Here is a 25,840-nt window from a genome sequence, read left to right as displayed (position 1 = left end):
TTCTTGATTAAAAAACTCACTACTCTGACACTCACGGAGGCAGATCGTTTTTGTTTTTGTTTTTACTTTGTGCGCTTACAAGTCCTCATAGTAACTTCTGAAGACCCAACTATTTCGAAACTTAAGAATGCAATGAGAGCTCAGCAGAAGCAGTTACACTTATTTTCGTAAACGTGCTCACCCTTCTCCTCTAGGGTGTAGCGACCCCAATAGGGAAGGACTTAGTCAAGGTCTTAAAGCTTAAAAGGTCTTAGAAAGCACCATCAAGTCCGAACAAGGAAGCCTGTCCTAATCTCCCCCCCGTAATAGATTGGGCTTGCCTATGGATTGGGGGAAAATAAAGATACATCATTAGTACTTTTGATACCGTTTTCCTTGGGCTAGGCAACATTTCTATGGTGTGGCGGCACTGGACATATACAATAGCAAACTGAGACGGGTGACTCAAGTTCCAATCCTGGCTCCCATGGTTCGTATATGCCCTTGGGCAAGTTACTTCCCTCAGTTTTCTCAGCTGCTAAAGGAGATGCTGAGAGTACCTGTGTCATCGAGTTGTAGAAAGGATTAAAGGAGTTAATACACGTAAAAATATAATCAATAAATGTTAACTACTGTTATTGTTCATTTATTTTTCAACAGTGACATATAGCAACTAAGAGGTCGGCTTAAGATCGTGCATTAGTGAGGTTAGAAAAAGGACCTTCTTCAAAACCTTCTGGGCTTCCCTGGTAGCTCAGTGGTTAAGAATCCGCCTGCCAATTCAGGGGACATGGGTTCGAGCCCTGCTCTGGGAAGATCCCACATGCCACGCAGCAACAAAGACCCAGCACAGCCAAAATAAATAAATAAAAACCTTCTCCCACACTGCCATGTACAGTACAACTGAGGGGTGAGTGATCTATCACCGGCATTAGGGATCAGTGCTGATCCTATTGGAACTGATAGGCTCAGGAATGGTAAGACTAGGAAAGGCACCTGTGCAGACGTACAAGATGAGAAGTCTGAATTCCCTCCCTAGCATGTACAGACACTGTAGCCCTGTGACAAGGTAATTTATGCTCTGGCCTCCCGGGCTCATTAATATATAGCAGATGTGCTTTACTTACCAAGCTCTGGTTGTCTGGCAGCATGACAATGATCTGTGCGTTATGATCCCAAATCATTCGCCAGAAATCTTTCGTAGTATGTGGCAGAGGATGCTGGGTTATGATAAATTCATTGCTCCTGTAATAGCCCTTCGGTTAGGAAGACGAAAAACAACCAGTGATTATGAGTGTTTAACTCTGCAGCAGTAAAATACATTCATGAAATAAGACTAGCACTGTTTTGACCTCACGAAAATAATCAAAAGAGGCATTCAGTGCATTTGGCTAATTTTTAGATGTACTTCTCCTAACATGTATAGACAGTTTTCTCTCCACGCCCGATGCACTTCTAGTTCCCCCTGCTGTTTTTACTTGACAGCAATTTCAACATTTATTCCAAGACTAGATGGGTGAAATTCACAAAAAGATTAATTCCTTAACAAGCATTTCTGTGAACTTAAGCAATTTTTGTGTCCTCACCGATTAGGTATCCTTGGTTAGAGGTTTCCAGACACAGAAATCTCTATAATTTTGATATTACACCTCAAGAAATTACTTGAAAAATGAAAGTCACATAGGTGGTATCTGCTGTTTAGCACCTTTCAGTTTAATAGACTTTATTTATAATTAACTGTTGACTCTCACCATGATATAAGAAGCATTAATGTAGTCTGTTCCTTTCATTCCAGGCAACGGTGCAAGGCCCACTCGAGCACGCTCAGCTATGACATGGGAAAAACGAAAACACCACATTTGCCTCATTACCCCTCACCACCAACAGCACTTTCTGAGAGTTACTTGGTGAGTAATAGAGCTCTTTGGCTCCCCTTTCTTTTTAAGACTTACCTATATTTTTAAACAAGCTAGAGCATTATCAGCTAAGGAAGAATGTAAAATGAAATTCTGCTGCATGTGCCCAGCAGGACCCAGACGTTCTAGGAATAACACTTGACTGTGGGAGAGGCTTTCCCAGCAGATCACTAAGAGGATACTCTGTGTGGAGACGACACAGGGTTTCAGGTCACTCTTGACCCTGGTTTGATATTCCTACAGTTATACCAATGTATTGTAGTTTGCTCTTTTGCCATCCCCTTACTCCCAATCTTTTTCTTTGGGAAGGGCTTAGAAAATATTGGCCTCTTTCAGTAGAGAGAATCTCTCCACTGACCACCCATGCCTGTGTATACAGTGTACCACACACAGTATCCACTGCTGTGTCCCAAGTTATTTATGCAGCGGTCACCACCTACCAACGGTGCCTTAGTCTGAACAGCCAGAATAATTTAGCAATGTAGTTCCAGCTGTGCAGATTAATCCAGGACTCTCTGAAGAGAGCATTAATGCCACAGTAATAATGACTTTACATTTTTTTTTAAAGGCAAGACATGGTAGAAATAATCTAACTCTTGAATTTCGAGGTGAACTGAAGCTAGCTTTCACGTCACATAGACGCAGCAACCTGTTGGTGCCGACACCCACCCCTCCCGTTTTGATCAAACTGCTTCAGTTGTCCTCAGCATAACTTTTCCCCTTGGTAGTGGCTGCCTCTTTACCTAACATGCAAAATCCAAAGAGAAAACGAACACAGGCAAGTCAAACTGATTTTAAGATCTTACAGGGCACGACTGAAGAGTTTCTGTTCTTTTCTTTGTTACACTCTTTCTGAGCACTGAAGCATTCCACGTATTTTGCATTACACTGTGTGACCAGCTGAAAGAAAAGCAACATTTTAGCCTTCATTCAAAGGATTATAATTGTGCCTGTGTTAACTTATTGTGGTAATCATTTCTCAGTATATATATACATAACTATCAAATCATTACGTTGTAGACCCTAAACTTGGAATTCTTTGACCTACATGCAGCGTTGTCTATCTCTGTCAAGCGGGGAAAGACAACGAAACAAAAACAAAAGTATAATTGATAGCATCTGCTTGATGATCTGGCACAAATACTATAATCAGCTTACTAATGAATTTTAAACATTTTTGTATCCCAAAGGACACTTTTTTGTGTTTCAAGAGTGGTAGCTTTTTCAGGTGTCTTGGTTGTTTGCGTGCTTGTTTTATTTACTATTAGGCCTTAGGTTTCTTGACTACAGGCACTACGTAAGCAGCATTTGTTGAATTAACGTGGGTTTCTCTGTTGATGATGTCACTGATTCCTCACAGCCACATGAGGCGGAGGTGGCTGTATACTAGCAAAGACGGCTTCGTGGTAATAAGAGCTGATCATGGTAAAGAATTGACTAAGTTCTCAGTAAATGTCTGTTAAACTGAACTGACATTGTTCTAAGGCTGTTATAAATAATTGGCCCAGTAGTTTTTGGTTATTCTTCCTGTGTATAGAGCTTGGTTGAATCATTCTGTCAATCTTTTGGGGGTGGGGTGGGGAGGGAGGGGTCCATGCTAACAGAGTATATGGGAACAGTCTTCTCTACCTGGAGGTGGATGTAGTTGGTTAATATGCCTGTAAAGGAACAAATGACCTGGTTGCCTTTGATGAATTTTTAAAACTGTATAAACAAATGTTGCAGAAACAGAAAAGGCAGAATTTAATTAAGAATTATGGGTACTTGATTTTTTTAAGAATTCATTTTAAACATTCAAAAGGAGACACTATGTCCTCACTATTGATTACCTCAAATGGTTTGCAGAGTAGTAAGGATGTTATAAAAGGAGACCTAGAAATTTAAAATTGTTATAACTGAACTTGGTGAAATTGATCTATTTTTCATTTCATATCACTTGTTATCATTTGCTTGACAGTCTCATTTCTTGAGCTGAGACTTGAAGGTTTCAGTGTCTATGGAAGGTTTTACCAGGAAAACTAAAACTGCAGAGATTCATCTCATTCTTTCCATCTTGACACAAAATGAGAAATTACATATAGAACAATGTGCAAAACAGCCTGGTTTTTTAAAGTCTAATGAAAGACTAGGAAAGCACTTAGTACTTTGGTTGTACTAAGATGTACTGAGATGACTGAGCTTTCTGATCTTACTTAGTTTAATAGTTCTTATAGTCTCTTTTTTCACTCAATTCCATATAAATCTTTACACCTCATGCCCCTATCAAAGAAAAAGAATAACCATTTAGGAAAAGTTAACTAAAGTTTCTTTAGTATTCCGTAGTAACTAGATCTTTTCTAGTTTCTAAATTATCTGCTAGGATAGTCATTCAAAGAGCTTTGCTTTTAAGATAATGCCAAAAATAGCCGTTCTCCATCAGGGTAAGATAGTATTTGTTCAGAAAACAATACAGAGGGTATCTTTCGGACTGGAACGACTGACAGAGTACTGTGTCATTGGGGCCAGGGGCAAATGTTCAAGTCGTAAACTGTGCAGGAGAAAATACAGCATGGCACTGTCTACCTGGATACCCACAATTAATACGGAAGTCGAAACTTGATCGTCCCATGGATTACATCTGAGGAGTACAAATAGTAATCCATTTCAGTCTAGACATGCATGCAAAAAAGACATGACCCTCCAAACTCAAGGCATTTCTTTACCTCCTTGCTGCTTTGCCAAAGAAACGTATTGAAAGCACTACCTTGAACTGTTTTTCCAGTCGTGTCTTTCCTCCCGCTCCTGGAATGAGGATACTGTTAACGTAACTATGCAGCTGACTGGAAGATACTTCAGTCTCCTTTCCAAGAATGGCTTCCAACAAGGCATCGTGGATGAAAATGTACTGCTCCTAAACGGTACACGACATGGTAGTCACTGAGGAGAGCTGGGACAGGGCAGCCACCTCTGTCCCCTGCGTGAAATCGACCTTAGATGAACTCTTCCCCTAGCAGGGACCTCCCTCATGCATTTACAGCTCCAGTCAATCCTTCCTTATCTGTCAGAAGTTATTTTAGGGTAGGGCCTGTGCCGCGTTTAGTTCTGTATTCCATAGCACGCCCCAAACAAAGCAGTGGGAAAACGTGTGTTCAGTGAAGGGCTTCAGAACCATTCTCTCGTATATATCTCTCAGGCTAAAAAACAAGGTTTAACCGCCCCCAGCATGGAATACACAGCACTAGAGAAAACTGTATCTGCTTCATTTAAGAGCCACACAGAAATGGACGCCTGTAAGCCAAAGAACGGTATCCCGGCTAGGACATCTTCCAACACCAACCTGTAAATTCCTTCCAGCTCCAAGAGAATGCTTATGTCTCACTCTCAATCATTCAACTTTCAGTTCAAGCGTGTGCTGGACTCACATGAGAACACCAGCAGCCCCTCCTCACCTCAGTCTGGACGAGGTAGTTGCGCTGTGTCCTGATATGCTTCAGGAATCCCAGGACATTGACTGTGCTTTTGTCTTTTATCTGTTGCAGCATGCTGTCGATCACAATGTAGGTGCCCGTCCTGCCCACGCCAGCACTGGAAGAAAGGCAGACGCTCAACCAGGACACCTGCTGCTCTACCAGGTCATGAACCATGGTTACAAAAATTATCATCTGAGTCTCCAACGTGCTGAGAAATAACCTGCGTCAACTACACTAGGTTCTCTCAACAAGAGGGTTATTATGACGGACATACGGATCGCATCCAGAACCTTCAACAGGATCCTTCCTCCCTCGTGAGTCTTGAGGGGGAGGGAAGACTGCCCTTCTACCATACGTAAAAATATAAAATATGTATAAATATAAATAAATAAAAATAGAGAGAGTTACAGATTTGCTTTCTCAGCCTTGCTTGCAGCTCAAGCAAAGGGTTTAACTCTGTGATGCCAGGGGCCGCAAGGTGTCTCTCCTGGCAGTAGCCATCTCCACACCAGAACCACCCCTGCCGAGGCATCGCCTTGATTCTCCCGCTCCCCCAGGGATTCTGGGAGAACACACTATCCTTTCAATAAACCCCCTTTGTGCACAACTCCCGCCCAGGGTGCTCAGTACTGCCAAGTTCCTACTTAAAGGGCTACTTTCCTTTAGTAATCCAGGGGTAGGAGAAGAGCCCCTGTGGAAAAGCTGGCCTCGTTTACTCCCGTTTCCTGATTGTGATTTCAGCAAAACAACCCAACCCAACCCAACCCAGGGAGACCCGAGTTCTGCCGTATTGAACCACAGGTTGAACCACAGGCTTCTTTTGGCAGAAACCTGCTGCCTCAGGCTCCCCATCACACAGTTTTGTTGATGATACCCAAGTGCTTTGACTGATAGAGCTTCACCTCTATTTTAGTGATTCTAAGTGGGTGAGCAGAAATGTAGAGTCCTCATGGGGCTTTAAACAGAAGATGGGTTCCGACGTCTGCAAAGGACCTGCTCTGTGGAAGCATGTTATGAGAACAGCCCCAAAGAAATGCTGAGAAAAGGCCGGGCAGCTATGTAACATACATCACAGAATAAGCAACATCTATTTGAATACCAAAGTGAAAAAAGCCCAGCAATCCAAATGAACCACAATAAAAGCATTTTTGAAACCATCAGCTAAGGTTGTTTAAGGTAGTTAGTTAAGATGGGAAAACAGGCTTTATCTGTGCTTTAAAAATATAACACGTATAAACTGAAAGCCTTTCACACATAAACTAAATATTATTATTTGGATGAACCCTACAGAAAAAAACCATGTTCAAGAACTCAAAATCTCTAGTGCGGAAAGTTCTAAACTTGTGTGTAAGGTTTCTATATATTAGGAGCTGCCAACAATTTCCCTATAAACACTGGGGATTTTTTTATCAGTAATAAGAAGGCGTTATAAAAACTGGAGACTCATCCTCTAAGAGCAGATTTTGTTTTAACCTCAGAAGCAGCAGATGGTTTCTTAATGTGAGGGGACTACAGTGACTTCCCATAACCCTAACAGGTCTCATTGGTCCCAGTTTTCAGCGTAAGACTCCGTTTCTAAATCAAACAAAGCAGCAGCAGGGCCACAGTGGTCCCAAGTTCACACAGCCCACACCTGCTGCTCTGCCCAATTCAAATGCTGAATCCCAGGCAGAAGAAAGGGGACGCCGCCGGCCTCACCTGCAGTGCACCAACACAGGGCCCATTTCTGGAGTCCGGGCTGCTGAGGACCTCCTCACGAAGGTCAGGACCGGGAGGGCATACTCGGGAACTCCCATGTCGGGCCACTGCGTGTAGTGGTACTGGATCACTACCCGTTCATTCTGACGCCCCTTGGGATTTCCCTTCTGACCCTGCGAGAAGGGTGAGAGAAGATGGCTTTAAGCTGAGGGTGGGCATTCTGGTAAAAATCACATAAGGATGTCAGCAAACCTGACCTCTGTTCCCATTCGCCTTAACTGCTGTTCCTGGGGTTGGTTATTCCCTCTCTGTGGCCCTCTCATGCCCAAAATGGAGACGTGACGTGGGTGCATGAGAAGGATCAGACATCTCTTGGAAGAGAAAATGGGTTAAGACTGTACCAAGAATGAATGTTTAATATCGGTTTTCTGGACCGATCCAAGCACTTTGTAATTTGCCTACAAGGTCTCCATTTCCTGACTTCCTGCCCCAGCTCATCTGACTGTGGGCCGGGACTCACATTCTTTCTCCACTGTCCGGGTTGGACCTTTAGGAGCCAGAGTGCTTGTGCTGTACACTCTCCAGGAAGTGTGGGGAGGGTCCTAAGTGACAAGTGGTTCGAAATCTCTAGAGTCAAAGGCAACAATCAATTTATCTGTCACTTTCATAAAGGAAAACTACTCTGAAGAATTCATTTAAGTGGCTGCACTTTTTACACTTGAACCACTTTGGATGAAAAATTTCCCCAAATAGATCACTTGCTGTGATTTTTTTTTTTAATTACCAATACCTCTAAAATAAAAAATTTTTTTTGATGATTCAGGGTCATTAATCCATTGACACTGAACCTTGTAGGGTGTCTGGCCCTGTGCTACAAGGCCTTTGGATGTCTTTGATTTCTTCATTCTTCTGTTACCTCTCATTTTCCTATTTCTTCCGCATTTGCAGTTACTACGGTCAGTGTGCAAAACACCTAACGTTCCTACTGGACTTCCTCCTCCGGCTTAAGCTGTTTCTAAAATAAGAGTAAGTGGGCTGTGTTTAAATAAACTGAGGTGCTTCCGTGAGTAATGGACACTGTACTTCATGAGTATAAACCGGTTATTGGTTAGCTTGAGCCAGTTAACAGCTCTATTACAGAGAACACAGATAAAAACAGTGCAGCTGATTTTTATATACTTCTGCTATTCTTGGAAAAAACCTATACCCAGAAAGGACAAAGCCCACAAATGGGCTTCAGAGCCACTGACAGTGCGTATAAAAATCTCAGTTAGGACTTCCCTGGTGGCTCAGTGGTTCAGAGTCCGCCTGCCGATGCAGGGGACACGGGTTCGTGCCCCAGTCCGGAGGGATCCCACATGCCGTGGAGCGGCTGGGCCCGTGAGCCATGGCTGCTGAGCCTGCACATCCGGAGCCTGTGCTCCGCAATGAGAGAGGCCACAACAGTGAGAGGCCCGCGTACCGCGAAACAAAACAAAACAAAACAAATCTCGGTAAATGTGAATTCTTCTGGGGCAAGAGGGAGACAGTTTTATCACATTCTCCAAGATGTCCAAGACTAAAAAAATAAATTAGGAACGACTGCTACAAACAACTCCCATACCTAAACCTCTGCAGAGTACTACTTCACATTTTCCTAATGAGCATCTGTCTTGAGTTCATAGTACTGCTACAGTGATCTATGAGTCTCGATGGGACAGTGGATTTTCAACAAGAGAAATTGAGATAACTTGAAAGCACCATTTCCACAAGGTGTAATTCTCAGGATGGTAACAGTTCTGCTACAGAGAAGGTTTTTATTGTTAAGTCACATTAGGAAACACGACAAAGTTATATCGGTTTCTTAACTCTAGCACTCTCGGTACTTGTGTTCCTTGTAAATTTCTAAGGGGGAATACATACTACATGGCATTCGTTTTCCATACTTATTGAAGCACAGAATTTGATTCCTGCAAGCATCTTGCAGGGCTAGTATCCCTTGGGACACACTTTGGGAAACAGTGCTTTAAAGCTGTCAGAAAATTGGAATTAAAAAGCTATATCATCAAACAAACAGATGCTGCCATATTTGCTGGTTACCAAAACCTCAGAGGACCTTTTTTCCCCCCCAGATGAAGCCTCCTTCATGGAGAGATTAAAGAACTCAATCAGGCCAGTTAAATTCTATTATGTGCTTTGCCAGTATCTTTCACACCATACACTGATGTCAATCAAAAGAGTTGTGAAAAAAATGTTTCAAAAATACTTTTTTAAAAACCAAGTTGGTTATGAGAGTTGGCCTTAGTCGCACAGTAATTTTCATACTACTTTAAAAAGAGATGCCCTGGCAGCCCCCCCAACTCCTTCAATACCTTTTTCACTTTTGTATTTCGGACTGAAAAACGACGAACAGTATAGCAGGCGTGTACTTTTGTGCTCTTCAGTGTGACAATAATGTTTCCATACTCCTCACTGTTCTCTGTGGGCCAATACTGATCACATTTTCGCTGCAAAAAAGGAAAAAGCTGTAAATTGTAACTGCAATTGATGTCACAACTCCAATGTTGATAATATGGTTTCAAATGACGGTGTTGAGACACAGGCCATATCACCATGTGGTTGACTAAAAAAGGAATGCATAGGCTGAAGTCCTTGCAGGCAGATGTGACCTCTGAAGAGGTTAATCTTGGGACACGTTTGGGCAAGATCATTTGAGAAATGGGCCTAGTATTCATGATCATCTTTCAACACATGATGTACTTTACAAGAAGGTCTAAGAAAAATCCTGTATATTTGACCTCTACGAAATGTGGGTAGGATATGTCATCAAGGGAGTTTAAGTATCATTTGGGGAGGCTGGCCTGCATTCACAGTTAACACAAAGTCTCTTGCAACTGTGAGAGCCTTCGTGTTAAAAACTGGGTCACCAAAGGCAGAACAGGGATTCCACCGTCAAAGTGAAGCAGTAGTGATTCTGAGTAACCAACCAGAGCCTGGATCCTTATTCCAGCTTAAATTCACGTCTAATGTAAGCTCATAACCCAATAAAGTTAACATATGAATCATCATCTTAAAAAAAGGTTCTCTTAGTGATGGTCAAGGTGTTTAAGCAGTCTTTACTCCCCACAGTGTGAACTATTAGTAGTTCCTTGACTAAACTGTTTCTTCCAACGTCCCTGCTTTTGTTCTTTCTCTCCCAGATACTTGGAACGTCCTTCCTTCTCTTTTCAAGCCTGTGTAACTCTTCCTCCTCCTCTTTCACTGTCCAAATCTCACCTCAGATATTAACTCTTTAAAAAAATCTCTGTACTAGAGGATGCATTCCTGTGTTTTGCACCCCCCCCCCAATTAATACCCTATTCACCTCAATCATCATGTTTAATCCACTCTAGTAAGTGCCTAGCTCACTTTCCTGGCAGGGAGGCCACTTCTCTAACTCTTTCAGCCTTGCCAAGTTTCTACCCTACAGCGGTACTCCACAAATATTTTTTTGAATGAAGGTACACAATTAAGCCAACAAGCTCTTACTCTTCCTTTTTCCACAAGGTTCGTAATCATGACAATGATTCCAGTGTTTTGTTCCCAAATCATCCTCCAGAAATCTTCAAATGTAGACTTTAACGGTCCCTGGGTGGCGATGTAGGCTTTCGCTTTGTTGTAACCCTTCAAAGATGACACAGCACAAAGTAAGATGAAAGCAGTATCACAGACCAGTTAATAATTCAAGTGCCTTCCGTATTGAGTAGGCTGTGCTTCTCATGTGAGCTCTGTGCAGTATGAAAACACATTCAACAGTCTCTGCAGCACTCTTCATTTATCAGAAACAGGTTTATAAAAACATTTCTGACTTACATCGACATAGTTTGCATTAATGTAGTCGCTGTGCTTAGAGTCTTTTCCTGGTAAAGGTCTTAACTTCACTCTACTGTGATCATCTACAGAGGGTAAGAAAAAAAAAAAAGCAAAATCAAAATGTATAATTTAAAAACTAGCAGCATTCTAAAGCACAAAACAAGGCAAAGAGGCAACATGGCATCTCCCAGAGTGGCCCGAGAAACCTGGCAGAAGAACAACTAAAAATTCAAAGCTACAGCATTCAAACCCATCTCCAAACGATAGGGACATTCCTACCTCATGCTCTGACCTGTGAGTGCTAATATGCAAGAAATGCAAATTGTGGTCCTTATTAGTTCATGTAAAACAATGCAAGTTGCAACCCTCCCAGATTTCCTCGTCCTATATTTTAAAACCAGTTTCCAAGCCCTTTGATTACTCATGCCCAACACCCTCCCCACTGATATGAATACAAAAAGGTGATTTTATTAGATCAAGTCCAGAACATCTATTTTCCGGAGGTGCCATTGCTAAATTCAGCTGGACCCCCCATCACCCCAGCAGACCCTGAATAATTGAGGGAGCCAGAGCTTGCTTCTAAGAGTAATCTCTTCACAGGAAGCTGAAGTCCATGATCAGATTTAAGATCCACTTAACCTTCCCCTACGAACAAAAGGTGAGTGGTGATATGTGCCTCTGGTTGCCCAACAGAATGAGCTTGTATTTATAGGATAACAAACAAAAGAAAGCTGAGGTCATACTTTTATTTTTCCCTAGCTAGAAAGAGAATGGGCAAAAGCCCGATTTCCATTTCCATTTATAATCATGATCGTAAAAGGCTAGCTCGAAAAGAAGTCCAATGAGTGGATTAGCCTAGACATTACTGACCCCAGACTATATCAAGCACTTTTGGAAAGCCCTCCACATTCTTGGAACTGTGAATTGCTTTTGTTGTGCTGACAAACTCTCAGACTGCAGTGAATCTGAACAGGGGCTGCCTGATATAAATGAGCCCCAACTGAAAATACTCTCCTAGGGCATCTGGATCCTATGCCTTAGGAGCATTATATTGTTACTTCTCAGACTGACAAAGAGGAACAAGTGTTCCTCAAGTTGCACAATTCATATTTCATCAAAAAGGTAACAGACTAGCTAAAAAGATCAATACTGGAGGTGGCATCCACGTGTGCCTTGAAAGCTGTGATGGCTCCATGAGAGAAGGCTCTTCCTATATTGTGTTCCAGGCACATTCATGGACTAATTTTACTTGTTCCATAACATTTCCATGCTACTCTTTGCTATATAAAGGCATTAACATAGGGGTAGACCAAGGTGCCGCGTGATGTGCCCAGAGTCTGACCAAGTGGCCAAGAGAGCACCAAAACCCAGCTCTCTGAACTTAGGAAAATAAAACCACATCTAATTTGAATTTGTGAAAGTAAAACCTCAAATGAACTTGTGAAAGTACAAACATGTCTAAGAAGAACTGGTGGTTTTGTGACAAAACACTATGACCCTTGGGCACATCACACAGAAGTTGCCTTGATTTCCTCCCTCTTCTCTGCCACATACTTTTAGCTAAGGCAGTGAGCTCACTAGAAGTAGAGGTTGCTATGGTGGAGAGTGATGTGTGTGGACATATGCAAGGCATATATACACGTGTATATGTCTGCCTGACTTATATGGTTAGAAATGAGGTCTATAAATGGACAAGTCCTCACAATCTCAGGGAGGTGAGCCTTGACTGGCTTGGCCAACAAATACTGCCAGAGTCAATCTATCCAAAGACTGGCAAGAAAAGAAAAGTTTTACTCTTCTTTCTTGTTCTCTTCTTTTCCTTCTCCTCATTCTCTCAGGTAACTGAAACAAATACTCTCATTCAAAAATGACTTTTGGTTCTTTTAAAACGTTTTCTAGAAGACGTAAAACTACATTCACAGATGACATGATCCTGTATATAGAGACCCTAAGGTTGTATATGACAACTCCACAGCTACCATCATACTCAATGGTGAAAAGCTGAAAGCTTTTCCTCTAAGAATGGGAACAAGATAAGGATGTCCACTCTTGCCATTTTTATTTATCATGGCATTGGAAGTCCTAGCCAGTGCAGTTAGGCAAGAAAGAGAAATAAAAAGCATCCAAATTAGAAAGGAAGAAGTAAAACTGGCACTATTTGCAGATGACCTGACATTATATATAGAAAATCCTAAAGACTCCATCAAAAAACTGTTAGAACTAATAAATGAATTCAGTAATGTTGCAGGATACAAAATCAATACACAAAAATCGATTGAATTTCTATACAGTAATAATGAACTATCAGAAAGAGAAACTGAGAAAACAATCCCATTTACAATTGCATCAAAAAGAACAAAACACCTAGGAATAAACTTAACCAAGGAGGTGGAAGACCTGTGTACTGAAAACTCTAAGATATTAATAAAAGAAACTGAGGAAGACACAAATAAATGGAAAGATAGTCCATGCTCATGGATTGGAAGAACTAATATTGTTAACATGTCCATACTACTACCCAAAGCTATCTACAGATTCAATGCAATACCTGTCAAAATTCCAATGGCATTTTTCACATAAATAGAACAAACAATCCTAAAATGTGTGTGGAACCATAAAAGACCTCAAATAGCCAAAGCCATCTTGAGAAAGAAGGACAAAGTTGGAGGCATCACACCCCCTGACTTCAAATTATATTACAAAGCTATAATAATTAAAACAGTATGGTACTGGCAATAAAAACAGACACACAGATCAATGGAACAGAGTAGAGAGCCCATAAATAAACACACACATATATAGTCCATTGGTTTATGACAAAAGGGCCAGGAATATACAATGGGGAAAGGACACTCTCTTCAATAAATAGTGTTGGGAAAAGTGGACAGCGACATGCAAAAGAATGAAACTGGACCACTACAGTCCACCATACATAAAAATTAACTCGAAATGGATTAAAACCTTGAATTTAAGACCTGAAATCATAAAACTCCTAGGAAAAAACAACAGAGAAAAAAAGCTCCTTGACATAAGTCTTGGCAGTGATTTTTTTCAATCTGACACCAAAACCAAAAGCAACAAAAGCAAAAATAAACAAGTGGAACTACATCAAACTAAAAGTTTCTGCAAGCAAAAGAAACCATCAACAAAATGAAAAGGCAGCTTACCGAGGGGGGAGAAAATATTTGCAAATCATGTATCTGATGAGGGGTTGACATCCAAAATATATAAATAACTCACACAAATCAATAGCAAAACGAGCAATCAGTTAAAATATGGGCAGAGGACCTAAATATCCATTTTTCCAAAGAAAACATATAGATGGCCAATGGGTACATGAAAAGGTGCTCAACATCACTAATCTTCAGGGAGATGCATATCAAAACCATGATGAAATATCACCTCACACCTGTTACAGTGGCTATTAACAAAAATATAGAAAATAACAAGGGTCACACGACTGTTAGAACTAATGAGTTTAGTCAAGGAGGTAAGATACAAGGTCAACAGAACATACAAAAATCAATTATATTTCCATACACTAGCAATTAACAATCTGAAAATATCAAGTAAACAATTCCATCCAAAAGAATAAAATACCTAGAAATAAATTTAACAAAAGCACAACACTTGTAAAATGCAGACTGCTGAAAGGAATAAAAGATGACCTATATACATGGAAAGACATCCCATCTTCATAAATTGGCAGACCTAATTTTGTTAAGATGGCAGTGCTCCCCATATTCAACTATAGATTCAAAATAATCTGTATTAAAATCCCAGCTACATTTTTTGCAGTAATAGACAGGTTGATCCTGAAATTTATATGAAAGCACAAGGGATCCAGAATAGCCTAAACAACCTTGAAAAAGAAGAGCAAAGTTGGAGGACTCACAGTTTCCAATTTCAAAACTTATTACAAAGTCAGTAATCAAGACAGTGTGGCAATGACATAAGGATAGACATACAGATTAATGAAAAAGAAAGGAAAGTCTGGAAATAAACCCTTACACTTATAGTCAGTTGATATTTGGTGGGGTGCTAAGACAACTCAATGGAGGAAAGAAGAATCTTTTCAACAAATGGTGCTGGGACGACTGGATATCAACATGCAGAAGAATGAACCTGGACCCCTACCTCACACCATATACACAAATTAACGCAAATGGATCAAAGACGTAAATGTAAGAGCTAAGGCCAGAAAACTGTGACAGGTGTAAATATTCATGATCTTGGATTAGGCACTGGTTCGTTGGATGTGAGAACAAGACCACAGGCAACCAAAGAAAAATACACTGAATTTCACTAAAATTTTAAAAATCTGTACTTCAAAGGACATCATCAAGAAAGTGAAAAGACAATGCACAGAATAGAAGACAATATTTGCAAACTATATATCTGATAAGGGATTTGTATCTAGAATCTATAAAGAACTCAACAATAGAAAGACAAGTAATCCAATTAAAAAATAGGCAAATCAGGCTTCCCTGGTGGCGCAGTGGTTGAGAATCCGCCTGCCTATGCAGGGGACACGGGTTCGTGCCCCAGTCCGGGAAGATCCCACATGCCACGGAGCGGCTGGGCCCGTGAGCCATGGCCGCTGAGCCTGCGCATCTGGAGCCTGTGCTCCGCAACGGGAGAGGCCACAACAATGAGAGGCCCGTGAACCCAAAAAAAAAAAAAAAAAAAAAAAAAAAGGGCAAAGGATCTGAACAGATATTTCTCCGAAGAAGATATACACGTGGCCAATAAATAACATGAATAGATGTTCAACATCACTAATCATTAAGGAAATGCAAATCAAAACTACCGTGAGATACGACTTCACACTTATTAGGATGGCTATTATCAAAAACACATAGTAACAAGTGTTGGCAAGGATGTGGAAACGTTGGAACCTGCATATATTGCTGCTGGGAATGTAAAATGGTGTAGCCACTTCAGTAAACAGTTGGGAAGTTCTTCAAAATGTTACACATAAAGTTACCATATGACCTAGCTATTCAATTCCTAAGTATATACCCAGGAGAGTTGAAAATATATGTCTGTACAAAACCTTGTACACAAATGTTCATAGCAGCCTTCTTCATAATAGTCAAAAAGTAGAAACAACTCAAATGTCCATCAAATGAGAAATTAATATGTGGTATATCCATAGCACAGAGTATTATCATTCAGCCATAAAAAGGAATGAAGTAGTGATAAAGGAATGAAGTAGTGATATAAGCCACACCATGGGTATACCTTAAAAACATCATGCCAAGTAGAAGTGACACAAAAGGCCATATATTGTATGATTCCATTTATATGAAATATCCAGAATAGGCAAACACACAGAGAAAGAAAGTAGGTACGTGGTCTCTAGGGACTTTGGGAGAGGGAGGAATTGGGAGTGACTGCTCATGGGTAAGGAAGTTTCTTGTTGGGGTCCTGAAAATGTTCTAAAATTAGATGGTGGTGATGGTTGTACAACTCTGTGTCGATAATAAAAACCACTGAAATTCACTTAAAATTTAAATTCAAATTAATGTTAAAATGGGTAAATTTTATATGGTATGTGAATTACATCTCACTAAAGTATTGTTTAAAAAATCTATCTATAGTAGCGTGCAGATTTAAGTGGTCCGATTTAAACGCGGTATTACATAAAATTACAAGTACTGTGTTCTTTACCATAGTGTATGTTAACCATAAACATCTGTGCCCCTGCCCTTAATATAGAAATGTATATTTTCAGCCAGTGACCCAAGCCACAGCATCTACGAAAAGTGGCCTTCTAGCCACAGAAGTAGCCTGTCCTCTTAGGGTATTCCTTGAGGCTCTGTAAGAAGAACACTTATTTGTTTGCATCCTGAACTTCCAGGGTATTCTTGACCCTGGAAATGTTTTGGACAGGACTAAGCTCATGGGCCATAAGGACTGGTATAAACTAATTACCTAATCTTAGAGAGACTGCTTTGAAATTCAACTTCCTTGATTCAGTTCCCAGTATTTCGATTTGTGTTAAAAGACTTGGCTCTCATTGGTTAAGAACAATGTCAAGATAGCGACATGACATAACGTTTTGGTTCCCAGCATCGGCTATGAAATCACTTCATGTAAAAACAGTAAAGCTCAGAACATTTCCTTCGATCACCTGATTATTAAGCAGAGATCTGACAGCTTCGTGAAAGACTCAGCGGGCAGAGTGTCCCCACTTCTTCTTCCACACTGTTGAAGATGGGCTAATGAGAGGTTAACTTGCAAGTGTAATTTTCTCTTGGCATCCTGATTCTGATGGCTTGCCTTTGAGCTTAGACCCAGCAGGAAGATTTCATTTCCCCGCAGTTGAAGATAGTTTAAAGTTTATTACTCACATGCTAAAATGTTGATGTATCTGTTTTTGTGCTTGTTATCTGGATGATTAGAATGTTCTGCGGTGATGTTCATATCAGCTGTACAGCGCTGGACCTCCTAGAGAAGAAAACAAACATCGAGACTTCAAAGATTTTTAGACGCGCTTTAGACGTTTAACAACAAAGTCGTAGAAAGAAAGGAACTATTTACATCCAAAAGCACAGAGTATTTACACAGTTCCCAGCCACGGGCCACCGTTACCTCCCCAAACTCAACTTCAGAAATGATTACTGACATATTAATAACAAACGTATGAAGGATGTGAACGAAATAAAAGGATTTCATTCTTTACTAATTCATCAATCATCTACTTTATTCCAGATTTTGACCCAGGCATGGGGATTACAAAATAGTATCTCTTTTTGAGTATGTCACAGTCGGATGGTTGAGAACAACATGTGAAAGGATGATGACAGTCAAATGTGATTAGTAGAAAAGAGGCCCGAAGAAACTGATGGGAACACAGAGGAAGGCTTTAGACAGGAGGAGATGATTCACGCGGGCCTTAAAGGATGAACAGGAATATTCCAGGCAGAAGAATCATCTCCACCATGATTTGCAGTATGCTTATATTACAGTCCTTACAGCCTCGTTTTATAACTAACGGACTACAGATCGACTGTACTCAGCCCTGAAATGACACTAATAGAACTTAAACAGTTGTCGTATCTGGCTCAAATATATATGGCTCTGATGCGTTATTTGTTAACTCTGAATTTATTTACACTATCCTTCTTTAGAAAAACAGCAGTGGGAGAAGCAACTCTCCTCTCCGGTCACCTTTGCCATGGATAGAAACATCATCCATTAGCCTAATACAAGATTGCTAAAAAGCCACATTTTTCTACACTGTATGCTTCAAACCCAAGACTGCACTGGCGCGAACTAATAAGGGAAGTCATTAGCAGCGCACAGCTGCGGCAAAGAGCAGGGGCAAAGTGACACAAGATGATCAGGAGACATGTTTTACACGTAACAGATGTAACAGAGTTTACGAGCGTGCAGACTTTTCTTCACAAAGGAGTTGCATAGCAATTATGGATGATTTCCACAGCATTTACATCACGCATAATGAAACAAGGAACTGGCTGTCTTTCATATTTGCAAAGTACTTAGGAGGAACTCACTGTGATCAAAGAACTTAACTAAGGTATAAAAACAATGGGTCGCTAACTATTCAAAGAAACCATATTCATGGACACCCGATTCCTGGAGGATATATATTCAATTTTTCATAATTGTAGGCATTCTCAGTGGAAGGAGGGGAGGGAGGGAGGGAGGGAGGGAAGGAAAGGAAGGAAAGGAAGGAAAGGAAGGAAGGAAGCAAAGGAAAAAAAGAAGAGCCACAGGCATTAATTCAACACACCTCTCTGGGGAAAGTGTGCGTTTCATGACGATTCTTTATCTTTTCTTACTTTTACTAAATGTGATAAACTCTGATACTTGCTATTCTATCTAAAATGGTTTATAACCTACAGTTTGGCAAATGCTGGTTTAAAGGGCCTTAAGGCTGCCTATGGCTCTTTTCTCTAAAATAGATAATAAAATGTGAGCACAACGCAATGAGTCTGATACCTTAACATCTCCAAGAACAGAAGCAACGCTAGCCGTACTCAGAATATTTGCCTTTTAGAACTGCCTTGAAAGCCTGAGGCGTGCTCTTCTGAATAGTTTCAGGGCCAGAAAACCTTTGAAAATGGATTTGTATTCTGGAAGCCATTAATTCAATCTGTACACAAATCCGTGAAATAAGCTGACATGCGTTGGTTTCTGGGTTTTGAAGGTCATACCTTTGGCATGTACCTCTTCAGGGCTGAGCTGCTCAGATATCTTGTGCTGAGCTTTCAGCTTTTAGTACCTTAGTTTGAGATTCGCTTTGTTTATTGATTTTTTTTTTCCCATTGTGTGGCTCTGACCACACACCATGGACTGAGGTGGGGCCTCTATTATAGGCTAATGCAATTGACCAAGCCTGCGTGGGAGCAGCTGTCTGTACTGTTTAAAGCAGCCATTCAATATGGCCAATCAAACTCTGTGTTATCTAAAACTCTTGGTCTGATCCGTTGCCTCTATTTCACTTTAACAATTATATGAATGACAGAAAACAAAGGATAGTCATAAATAATGTTAAATCTGATTTTATGAGAACCCAAGGGGTTTGCCTATGGCCTTCTGATTTTGTCTTGTGGATAATAATGTCATCTGTAATTCCTTGCAGTACTGCCTGACTCATTTAGATGCTGATAATATCATCTGATCCTGGAGTGGCTTTTCTCCATCAGAACTGGCATTTCAAAGTTAATGTGATTTTAATAGGTGTTAAAACCTTTTGAAGTGACACTGGCCGATAGAGTGTGTATAGTAAAGTTACCTGTTCAGCACCCTGATAAAAAGTTTAAGATTTAAGCTTGTTTGTACTTTACTGTCTCTATAACAGAGCTGGTATTCTCAAAATGAATATTCTGCAAAGGAACAGGCACACGATCACAGAAAAGAGCCAACTGAGAACAAGAGATTTAAAATAAAGTATAACTTTAAAAAACGAACAAACAAAACCACTAAAAGTTGACAGACACAGAATTCTTGGGAGATGATACAGACTACATCACCTCCTGCCTGGAGTTGTGGATGTGAAAGGCTGTCCAAAGGGCACATGGTGACCTACTGTCCTCCCGTTCGGTAGCTCAAATTGAAAAAAAATAAGCCAACCAGAACAGATCTAGAAATCTTTCAGATTACTCAGCTTCACAGTGAAGCAAGCTGAGAAGGAAATATTTTGGACCTGGTGACCAAGTGTTAGACCGAGTGTGTGTAACATTCTTAGTGTCTGAGTTCAGGCAGCCCACAGCGTGTTCAGGGGACTGTTGTACACAAGGTTAAGTCATGACCACAGCTCAGTGCTTTGTTTAGTGTCAGACTCAGAACTGGCCCTCGCCAGGTACTGGCCACACTCACCTTCCTACCTCTGCTCTCCTCCGCTCAGGCTACAAGCTGCTGCTGCCCTGATTTTCTTCAAATGCTGCTTTGACTTTGCTGTTCTCTCACTCAGACACCTCTAGAGAGACGCCAGATTCCTCAGCCAGGCTTTCAAGGTCCCATCCTATTTTCCACCCGCTCCCTTCCCAATGCCACACAGTTTTAACTCTGTGCCCCTTGAACAGACCGTACGTATGACCTCCTGCTCTGGGCTTCACTGCCATTTTCCTTGCTAAGAATGCCTGTCCTTCTCTCCCCCATCCGAATCCATATGTCTTTATCTAAAATGACTGCCTTCCCCTCCAGAAAACCAACCCATCTTTGGAGAGTATATCACAGTATCTATCATCCTGCAGCTGGTCTATAAAATAGAATTATTTTTCCTGTACGATCTGTGAAATTTGGCTAACGCACGTTTTTTCTCACTCTCTATAAAAACCTCAACTTAACCAACTATGATGCTTTTCATGATAAGGGTTTAAAATGTTTTCCTGTGGGACATTTAAGACCCACACTGGCATTTTGTCACCAAGGCTCCGGAAACTCGACAGGGCCACTTTCTGCCATCCTGCAGGCAGCATTCTTTCTGCAGCTTTCCCCCTCTGTCAGGAACTCTTGGTATGTGTCATCGGCAACACGAGAACTCTGCATCTTACATAAAGCGATTGTGGCCACTGGTCCCTTGGCGCATGAGCTCAGGTGGACAAAGCTTTGTTCTCTTGATTTAAGATGAGCAACTGGCCCAAATTTAGCTCAGCTGGAGTTAATTGTAACAGACCTGATCCCCCAAAGGATCTTGTCAAGGGGTATTGGACCTCTGGCCTCATCTCTGCACTCAGCCTTTAAACCTGTGATGCCCCTGACCCCTGCCTATTAATTCTGGTGACCCACAGGGCCTCGGAGCTCCCCTGATCTTGAAAGATTATATGCTAGCATCGCGCCTCTGGAAGCCTCCTGGATTATGACTGGGGAGGCCGGAGAAGAGTGAGGTTGATGTCAGCGAAGGTAGCCAAGGGAACAGTCACTAGACACTATCCTGGCATAAGGACTGACGTTATTTCCCCTGACTGCAAAATCTGCTAGAAGTATAATGTCCCCAGCTTTTAACGGCCTCCAAAATTTACCTGACAAGGAACAAAAGCTTGCTTTCAGCATCACCTCTAAACAAAGGCTCAAAATTACCAGTGAATCATTTCTCATTCTCCTCCAAGCAGCAAAGTTCTGAACATATGACAGCTATTCACCAAATTTGTTTTTTTCCATTTCCCTCCAAGATTTGACATCAAGATGGGGCAAATAGAACTTCTGCAGAAATACCCAATCAAAATACACAGGATCCTTTCTCCTTTGCTCTCCTCCAGAACTTCATTTCTGTATTAGCACTTATTTTGCTTTGCCCTCTTTCTACTTCAGCCGTGTATACTCTAGTCTTCCCCCATCAGGCTGAACTCCCTGAGGGCAAGCTCTCTGTCCCGTTCATCTGCGTGCTTTGTACCATGTAGGTACTCAGTACCTGTGGAGAACAGTAGGTACTCAGAGAATGCTAGGTGCTCAGTAACTGCAGAATGAGTTGCTTTAACTCCTCTTAATGGGCAAATATTCACTGTGCAGTGGTTTCCTCTATAATCTTAAGATTAGTTCTTTGACTAATTTTAGGCCTCTATTCAGAGGTTATATAAGATTTTTTTTTTTTTTTTTGCAGTATGCGGGCCTCTCACTGTTGTGGCCTCTCCCGTTGCGGAGCACAGGCTCCGGACGTGCAGGCTCAGCGGCCATGGCTCACGGGCCTAGCTGCTCCGCGGCATGTGGGATCTTCCTGGACCGGGGCACGAACCCGTGTCCCCTGCATGGGCAGGCAGACTCTCAACCACTGCGCCACCAGGGAAGCCCTATATAAGATTTTTGTAAGTCAGATTCTCAGCCCTCTGGGAAGGCTCTAGCCCATAAAGACCATGTACTGGGCTCCCAGTACTCTTGTGTGTGTGGCGGGGGGGCGGGAGACTCCTTATTTTGACTGCTCCCCCCACCTTTATTTTGCCAAGGAACTCACTGGCCCATCAGCTGCATGACCAGTTTTAGACAATCAACTGATAATCTTGGTTATCTCTCCTTTGACTTCAGCTCATTACAGGACATTACTTCCATGAGAGTCTGGAGGGCATCCAGGTTAAACATGTGGGCTTGAGTCAGAAAGCCTTGGTCTTAAACCCTATTGCTGCCACTTCCTAACTGAATCACCCAATGCCTTGGTTTTCTCACGGGTAACTTTCCTCATCTGCAAAATAGGGACAATAAAATAGCACGCACCTCATGGGGTATTTCTGAGGAACGAGCGAAATAATCCAGGCAACCGTGCCAAGTAGGTGCCGGCTGTCATTATTCCACATAAAAGAAATCTGAGGTTGAGGTTACTACTCTCTGAATATGAGGGTTTTGTTTTATTTTTGTTAAATTGCACAAAATCTCTCATCCTGACCTCCTTTTTACAGCCTATTACTATCTCTTGTTTATAAAAACAGCCTTGGTCGCTTCTTATAGAGCCTGTTACCATTTTCCTTTCTAGCAGAGCTACCCAAAAGGAGTACTACTACTGTTTTAAAAATACTTCAGATTCCCCCTAAATTAGATGATGATGGTATGTTAGTGAGCTTCTCTATGTCTCATTTCCCCCTTTACATGGCTGTCTTACTATCCTTTGAGGGAGAAAGGATGTACTTCCTAGTCTGAATAGCCCCGATTTGAAACCTTTCAAACCAGGACAGACTGTGAAATAACAACAGTAGAACAAAGCCTCCCTCCTCCCCGCCCTCCCTGTTCCAGTCCTGAAACTACCAGAATAATACTTAGGCTGGAGAGTTCAACATAGGCAACAAAAGCTTCTAGCCACAGTTTTCTTTTTAGGATAGAAACAGGGTGCAGATGCCCAGGATTTGTTAACAGGCGTGATTTTGATGCAGCAAAGCCCATTTTGAGTCAGATCAAGTTTACAGAGGTGTAGCTGATTATTTTGAATAATTAAATGGTGTCAAAACCAGCTGTGATGAATAGCACTGGGGTCTCAAATCATAAATAATTGAGAAACTGGAGTTGCATTTGATCATCCTGATCAAATTCTCGTCTCTAGAGGATGAATGTTTGTCCCGAATACCATCAACATTGTTAAATGCCTCAATATTCTTGCTCAGTCATCCAGCCAACAGTCAATTGAACTAAATCACTTGAACACCACACACATGTGCTGTCCTCATGAATACAAAACGTTTCACTTTAAACCATGTGCTTTGTACTTGGACAGGCACCTTTTCTGGGGCAGCATCTAAGAGCCGCGTTAAACACTTGACGTGTTTTTGTTTGTTCCATGAAACATATGACTGCAGAATAAATCAGAGGGGTCCTTCTCTCTACCACCTTTGCTTTGCTTCTGCTCCAGAAATAAAACGAAAACAAAAAAGCTAGGAGAAGGACTTAATTTAAAACAAGTTGTCAATATAATTGCCTTTAGGATGGCCTTTGGGGACTCCAAATTTGCACAGAGACAGGGGCTTCTGGTCCTCTTTTTCTCTCTCCTTCTCCATGCGAAATAACTGCACCTCCCAGCTGTATGGCTCCTGGGCGATCTCAAAGGGCCTACCTTCCATTATGCCACGTGATCCCCAGAACCAGTTTCGTGAAAAGAGGTGGGCAGGTTAGTGCCATCATCATCATTTCCATTTGAAAGCAGAAACGAGACAGAAAGGAATCGACTTACCCACAAAGCTAGAAGACAGCTGAGCTGCCATGAAAACTTGGCCTCCTCGGCACAACTCTTGCTGCCAGAGATGTGCCTTAGTGAAGCGCCTCAGTGAAGAAAAGGGCAGTCTGTTTAATAGCTCCTCATTGACACCCTGTCATTGCTGAGCTGGCACGGAACCCAGAGCTGGCAGGGTAGTGCGCGCTGCTCTCTACCTTGTTTCCTACATCCCAGTTCTTAAAATCAGAAGGCTGCGTTCACCCACGTCTCCTCTCCAAGGATTAATAATCACGAAAAACAACCGTCGACCTTTGCATGGGCTTAACAGTTAACCCAGCACTTTCCAGGATGTTAATCATTCGTTTTTTTCCAACATTGTTGGGGTTGGAGGTGACATCAGTGCCGTTTTTAAAAATGAGGGAACTGGGGATCAGAAATGAAATGACTGGCTCAAGGATAATAAAGGTCACTCCTGGTGGAGCCAGCTTCAGATCCCTCAGACTTCAAATCCGCTGTCCCTGCTATACCTTGTACATCCCAGAAGTGACATGGAATGAGAAGCCCTGTCCTTTGCATGATGACTGCTGTCCCAGTTAGAATGCAGATGAAGAGAGAATCTGAGGTTGCCTCTTTCCTGCCACTAAGTCTGTTCTTTCACAGAAGTGCACAAGCAACTCCCTTTCACCTCATTTTTACTGGGAAAAGAGGGCCTGTTAAAACTCTAAGTGTAAGGAAAAGAAAAAAGATAATCAAGTCCCCACTCTCCTCAGTGACTGCTTCTGTTATGCTTGAAACACATTCACTTCAAGCTTACAAAAATCCCTGTAAAGTAAGAGTTAGCTTTCAGGAAAGAAATTTCCGGTTTTGAAACATACCTCAAAATCTTCAGAGAACCCATGCTGGTTATTAGAATAGAGCTCACCGATGTGTTTAACAAACTGTTTGACAGGAATGGCTTCCATGTCATCTGTGGGAATAAAACAATATTCAGAGTCACAAAGAATACTTCCATAAACAAGTAACACTGATAAGGGATTACTGAAGACAGATATTTGATATTTGCAAAGAGTGATGTAATTGTATCACCTGAAATAGATGTCTTCAAGAGAAGTCTCCGCATTTACTTGACATTAGGGTCTCATTATGATTCTGAATGCCTAAATGCTAGGTTACACAGGGTTTTAAAAATGGTCTTAAACTATTACCTTTATTCTTTATATTCAAGGCAATTTATGTAGTTAACTCACCACATCATACTCTTAACTAAAATTCTGAGCTTACCAAGGGTACTTATTTGTTAAGAAATGTTATCACACCCTACGTTTTTCAAAACCTTGCTATTCAGTGGGGTCCAGCTTGAAGTTGGAACAACTAAGTCCTATTTCTGATCTCTGGAGTCTAAGCAATCTTTATACACAATTACAGACAGGTGCCACCGTACCAGCGGGCTTCAGGTACAATGCCATCTATGTTTAAGTGTTCACAATTTTCGTTCAAGACAGCTGTGTCTACACAATGCCAAATAACCAGTTTGATGGACTTAACTGGATCTTCTTTTGGTGTTGACAGACTAGGTGTAGATTCAGGAAGACTCCACATTGCAATTTATTTGTAGTGTTGTCACTTCAAAAGGGCATTTTCAGTTCCTGAGCCCCAAGTGTGTTTTAAGCCGATTTACCCAGATCCACTCTGCTACTTGAGTACTGCCGGAAAACAGCCACACCCCGCTAACTGGAGCTCCGCAACCTCCTCCTTCCCTCCTTCCCTCGCCCCTCCCCCGCAAATATTTCCTTTTAAAAATACTCTGCTGAATTTGAGATAAACAACAGACATGACATTTACTTTATTCAGAGTGAAAGATCTTT

General features: G+C 41.5%; 1 protein-coding gene across 3 annotated transcripts in view; it reads right to left on the bottom strand.

The window, feature by feature from the left end:
* PTPRG (protein tyrosine phosphatase receptor type G) overlaps positions 1 to 25,840 on the bottom strand; it is a 744,445-nt gene that overhangs the window by 21,681 nt on the left and 696,924 nt on the right. For all 3 annotated transcript variants that reach the window (XM_060111286.1, XM_060111288.1, XM_060111287.1), the window contains 11 exons: positions 24,851 to 24,942; positions 17,230 to 17,326; positions 10,874 to 10,956; positions 10,550 to 10,684; positions 9,394 to 9,528; positions 7,043 to 7,215; positions 5,324 to 5,459; positions 4,639 to 4,785; positions 2,702 to 2,795; positions 1,731 to 1,807; positions 1,107 to 1,235 (listed from right to left, as the gene is read on the bottom strand). In XM_060111286.1, the coding sequence (XP_059967269.1) occupies positions 1,107 to 1,235; positions 1,731 to 1,807; positions 2,702 to 2,795; positions 4,639 to 4,785; positions 5,324 to 5,459; positions 7,043 to 7,215; positions 9,394 to 9,528; positions 10,550 to 10,684; positions 10,874 to 10,956; positions 17,230 to 17,326; positions 24,851 to 24,942 (1,298 nt within the window). The remainder of the gene's footprint in view (positions 1 to 1,106; positions 1,236 to 1,730; positions 1,808 to 2,701; positions 2,796 to 4,638; positions 4,786 to 5,323; positions 5,460 to 7,042; positions 7,216 to 9,393; positions 9,529 to 10,549; positions 10,685 to 10,873; positions 10,957 to 17,229; positions 17,327 to 24,850; positions 24,943 to 25,840) is intronic.

Source organism: Mesoplodon densirostris, chromosome 10 (genome assembly GCF_025265405.1).
Source record: "Mesoplodon densirostris isolate mMesDen1 chromosome 10, mMesDen1 primary haplotype, whole genome shotgun sequence".
NCBI classification, from domain to species: Eukaryota; Metazoa; Chordata; class Mammalia; order Artiodactyla; family Ziphiidae; genus Mesoplodon; species Mesoplodon densirostris.
Note: the sequence above shows the minus strand (reverse complement) of the source record. Positions and strands in the feature narration are given on the sequence as shown.